The following is a 4,909-nucleotide window of genomic DNA, read 5'->3' on the forward strand; positions in this document are numbered from 1 at the left end:
GAGCCTCCAGGGGCCCCTTGGCCTGCAGGGGCCCCGAGTCACAGCAGCTCGTCTCTTCCAGCCATCAGTACCCGGCGCCGTCCAAGAGGGACAAGAGTCCGGAGCGGAGCGGCCGCGGCGCCGAGGAGCCACCGGCCAAGAAGCAGAAACAGGAGGAAGAGGAGGACCGCGAGGATGAGGAGGAGGAAGAGGAGGAGAAGGAGGCCAAGGCCGGGGAGACGGAGGAGGAAGAGGAGGAGGAGCAGGAGGCGGGGCCAAGCTGTGACATCACTGAAGGCGCCACAGTGGAGACAAAAGACTCGGCTGAGAAACTTCCAGAAAGTTCAGACGATACGAAACCAGAGGTGAGTACCGGTTCTGACCCGGTAACAGACCAGAACCGGCTTGTTTCAGTTGGTCACTCTGAGGTCCTGGATGTTCTCCAGCGGTTCTGACCCGGTAGCATGTCGGACCCGGGTTCTGACTGGGGATGCAAACAATCAATGATCGATTGGCGGTTCATCGGATCAGAACGAGTCCTATTGATCAACTAATGACGTCCCTTAGAGCAGTTGGACCGGTACCGGTCCGCGGCCCAGTTGGTGCAGCCCGGTACCACACAGGTAGCCAAGAAATAATTAAATATTTCTGTTTGAGTCTGGAGGATCTTTTACTTTGAAAATCCTTTAACCGGATCGGTTGCCAACATTCATCAGAGGTGTTTGGATCATCCGGGTCCGACCAGACGGGAAAAGGCCCGGAGGAGGAGGATGGACTTATCCCGGCCGCTCGGTGATTCCCACATCGACCGGCTTCCCGCCATGAGAAACGGCTCAGGCTCCCACTGATTCGTCTTAATCGTCAGTTAAAATGTTGGTTTTTGTGGCCAATCTGTATCTTATGGCGCATTTTATTTTGAAGGTGTAAATGTTACCATAGCAACCAGTCAGAGAGGAGAGGAGCTTATGAGTGTTGAGTCAGGTTCACACGGCACGATGTCAGAACCGGTCGGCCGATTTTCCAGACCTCTGTGTGTCGATCCACACGACAGGAGCAACACGCCTCAGGAACTGGTTCCACTCAGGAACTGGTTCTGAGCGGAACCGGTTCTGAGCGGAACCGGTTCTGAGCGGAACCGGTTCCACAGGAAAATCCCGTAAACCTCCGACACACCAAACAGGAATTTAGAATCGACACGGATGTGGACGTAGGAACAGCAGCGTCGGTTGAACGGCAGCTTCTCAGTTATTGTTAATCGATCAAAAACTCCCTGCATCCCTGGTTCTGATCCGTTGGGTTCTGGAGGAACCCAGTCCAGTCTCCATAGAGACGCCTGCGCGCCCATTCTGGACCAAAGTGGTTCTGATCTCATGAATGGACCAATCAGAAGCTGCTTTACTGGAGCTCTGGGGAAGGTTTCTCCAGAACCCAGGTCCAAATCAGTTTACTGGAGCTTTGGGTCGTCTGGAACCGACCAAAACCTCCGACCCGTTTCACCAGCTTCACTTTGTTCTGCAGGAGGACATGGAGACGTCGACCAATCAGTACGGACAGGCAGAGGCCCCGCCCCCTGCTGAGCCCAGCGTGGCGGCTCTCCCGCCCTACGACCCCGACAACCCCGTCGGTAAGTGCCCTGAGGTTGTTGCCATGGTTACAGACATGAGGTTAGAATGCTGCGCTGTGATTGGCTGTCCAGGTGTGGAGCATGTGAAGATGGGATACTACTGCCGCCTCTGCTTCCTGTTTTACTCAAACGAGGAAAAAGCCAAGAAGGCGCATTGCAGCAGCCAGGTGCACTACGACAAGCTGCAGGTGAGCTGGCCCCGCCCACACAGGTAGCCTGACAGGAGCTGGCCCCGCCCACACATGTAGCCTGACAGGAGCTGGCCCCGCCCACACAGGTAGCCTGACAGGAGCTGGCCCCGCCCACACAGGTAGCTGGCCCCGCCCCCACAGGTAGCCCAGTTCAACCCTAGGAATGATGTATTGCACCAGATGGATCTTGTGATCTAACTGTGTTCATAGCGCCACCCTCTGGACACATCATGAATTTTCTTGCTCATTGATGGATTTGCACCTTCCTGCATGTAGAACTCGACTCGTTTCTGATGAAGATGTTTCTCCTCTTCAGTTTTCCAACCTCCAGATGAAATGCGGCGTCCCAGAGCGTCACGCATACAAACTGAAATCTGACCTGTGATGTTCTAAATCTGCTGACATTTAAACTTTAATCCTGGTTGGATTATGGATCCCATCAGATTGAGGCTCTGCATTAGCGTTCACCGGGTTGGTTTGGCATGAATGTGGTTCCGTACATAAATCCGGTGACGAACTCCAAGGCCTCTGCACTAAACTTCAGCATTTTACAACAAAGCAGAAGAAATGAAAAGTTTAGCCACCAAAGCTAACGTCACGTTTCATAAGTTTATTCATCTAAAGTGGCTCAATAAACTTCACTGTTTTAGAAACTCGCCTGTTGGGAAAAGTTTCCCAAATCGGCTTCCTGGTCGCTGCCTTCATTACCCAGAATCCTTCACTAGTCCGGACTCTGTCTGTTAAAAGGAAACATTAAAAATTGTCTTATTCTGAAGGGCCACTTCCTGTTTCATCAGCTCAGAATAGTTCATGCTTTTGTCTGAACCTGTGGCTCCTCCCGGTTCTGGTCCCGTGCTACCAGAACCGGGTCAGGGTGGTTCTGTGAACGTGACCTGCGGTCGTTTCTCTGTTCACCCAGAAACACCTGGAGAAGGAACGGGCCAAAGCACAGAAGAAGAAGCTGAAGAAGACGGTGGCCTGAAAACACCTGAAGAAGAGTTTCATGTTTTTTGTTTTTGTTTTAGATGTTTGCCGACCCGACCCGCCAGAACATTTTACACAATAAATTGGTTCCTCAGAATCAAACGTGCTTTATTTCAAACTTTAACATTTACAGCAGCAGGAAGCGAGCGGTTCTGACCCGGTTCTGACCCGTAATTCAGCTCGTCCACGGATCTTTGCCAGTTTTCTCCTGCAACAAACAGAGGACATGTTAGCGTGCTGCAAACGGAACCGCTAGTTGCGCTGCTGGTTTCCATGGCGACCTGGTATTTCCTGTAGTGGGCCGGCGTGGCGCAGTGCTGCAGCTTGGCTTCGTCTTCATCGATGAAGATCAGCTGACACAGGTTGCAGAAGTAACCGACGACGGGACGAACGAACTCTGCTCCTGAAACACCGAGGGGTCAGTGAACGCACCGCGGCCTCAGGGTTCTGATCGGGGCGACCCAAATGACTGGAGGTGGAGGAATCTGTTCACTTACCGACAGGTTTCTGCGGCTCCGTGGCGCCCTCTGCTGGCGGCTCCGTGGCGCCCTCTGCTGGCGGCGCTGCTGGCGGCTCCGTGGCGCCCTCTGCTGGCGGCGCTGCAGACTCCTGGAAACAGGCGATCACTGATTGGTCCAACGTTCTAATAATCAGCAGCACTAGAATATTGATCTGAACAATTTGACCGCATTGAGTGAAACATCTAAACGTGTCACTTCCTGTCGTAGTTTTCCTCACCAGCTGCGTTTCCATTAAATAAGGATTCAAATCAGTTCAGTAACTAATGAACTGCGGGACTTCCTGTCCTCGCCAGCGGGACTTCCTGTCCTCGCCGGCGGGACTTCCTGTCCTCGCCAGCAGGACTTCCTGTCCATCATGTGACGTGAGCAAAGTGAAATGAACGAATCTCCAAACTGATCCGGTTCTGCTCCAAGCAGAACATCGACCCGGTTAGGTTTCCTCGGCTCTGATGACCCGGTCCGGTCCGGTCCAGACTGGGTCATCAGAGCAGCACAGCTTGGCTTCAGGACCCGACCCGGGTCAGGAACCGCAGGTCCGGTTTCGACCAGAAACTGGATCCAGAAGGACCCGAACAGAACCCTGAGGACGGGTCAGAGACCGGACCTGCTCGGCGGTCCTACCTGTTCAAGTGGTTCTGGTTCTGCTGGGTTCTGCTCGTCTGTCTTTATTTGCTGCTTTTTCTCTTCGTCAGCCTCTGGTTCCTCCTGGTTCTGACCCGGTTCTGGTCCGGTCTCCGTCCTGAGCGTCTTCAGAGGAACGCCGTTGTTCTCAGGAGTTGCTTTCCGTTTTTCAGGACCGGGTTCTGGAGCGGTTCTGGAGGCGGTCTTTGTTTGATCGAGTTCCTCGTCGGAACCGGTTCTGGTACCGTCGTCTCCAGATGACTTCCTGGACCGGGTCTTCATCCGAGGCGTCTTGGCCCGCTGGGTTTCCAGAACCTTCTGGAATCGCGTCTGGCTCTCCGGTTCGGTTCTGTCTGGTTCTGGCTCCAGAGTCTCAGTGGACCTCGTCGGTTCTGGTTCCTCCTGGGTTCTGGAGTCGGAACCAGAACCTTCAGCGTCTGGAGTCGGTCCAGTCGGCTCCGGACCGGGTTCTGTAGAACCCGTCTTCCCGTCCTCCTCGTCAGCAGGCGGAGCTTCATCTGGAACGGACCAGAACATCGTCAGGAACCCGAACAGAACCGGGTCGTCCTGAAGGTTCTGCTTACCTTCATCGTCCGTCTTCACCTCATCCAGAGTGATGCAGCTTTCCAGATCCTCCGGGAATTCTACTTCCTGTTTGGGAAGGAGGACAACGTCACGCTGGGTCGGAACCAGAACCGGCTGAACGGGTCGAGTTCAGCAACGATTCAGTTCCAACATGAAAACATCAGAGAGACGCTGGAATCAACGTTCCAGTTATTGATCAGTTATTGATCAGTAATCGGTGCCACTAGAGAAACACCTGGATGAGTTTCTGATCGGAGACATGAGAAGGCAAAATGTGGAGGGTCAGAGGTCAGAGGTCATCCTCTGGTTTACAGCTGGAACTGAACTGAAGCTGGGTGACAGCTCTAGATGTACAGCTCTAGATGTACAGCTCTAGATCCACAGCTCTAGATCCACAGCTCTAG

General features: G+C 53.6%; 2 protein-coding genes across 5 annotated transcripts in view; one reads left to right on the forward strand and one right to left on the reverse strand.

Annotated features, from left to right (window-relative positions):
• The window catches only part of matr3l1.2 (matrin 3-like 1.2), a 15,151-nt gene extending 12,276 nt beyond the window's left edge, over positions 1-2,875 (forward strand). Inside the window, exons 17-20 of the mRNA XM_017307042.1 lie at positions 4-344; positions 1,498-1,603; positions 1,676-1,791; positions 2,714-2,875. Coding sequence (XP_017162531.1) covers positions 4-344; positions 1,498-1,603; positions 1,676-1,791; positions 2,714-2,776 — 626 coding nt within the window. The 3' untranslated portion in view covers positions 2,777-2,875. The remainder of the gene's footprint in view (positions 1-3; positions 345-1,497; positions 1,604-1,675; positions 1,792-2,713) is intronic.
• The window catches only part of matr3l1.1 (matrin 3-like 1.1), an 11,967-nt gene continuing 9,919 nt past the window's right edge, over positions 2,862-4,909 (reverse strand). For 2 of the 4 annotated variants that reach the window (XM_017307122.1, XM_017307123.1), the window contains exons 15-16: positions 4,505-4,571; positions 3,562-4,438 (exon numbers count right to left, since the gene is read on the reverse strand). In XM_017307122.1, coding sequence (XP_017162611.1) covers positions 3,891-4,438; positions 4,505-4,571 — 615 coding nt within the window. In that variant the 3' untranslated portion in view covers positions 3,562-3,890. Of the gene's footprint in view, positions 2,987-3,059; positions 3,182-3,275; positions 3,328-3,561; positions 4,439-4,504; positions 4,572-4,909 lie in introns of those variants that run through there. The other 2 variants (XM_017307125.1, XM_017307124.1) reach the window with 2 other exon arrangements.

Source organism: Poecilia reticulata, linkage group LG10 (genome assembly GCF_000633615.1).
Source record: "Poecilia reticulata strain Guanapo linkage group LG10, Guppy_female_1.0+MT, whole genome shotgun sequence".
In the NCBI taxonomy this organism is placed as follows: domain Eukaryota; kingdom Metazoa; phylum Chordata; class Actinopteri; order Cyprinodontiformes; family Poeciliidae; genus Poecilia; species Poecilia reticulata.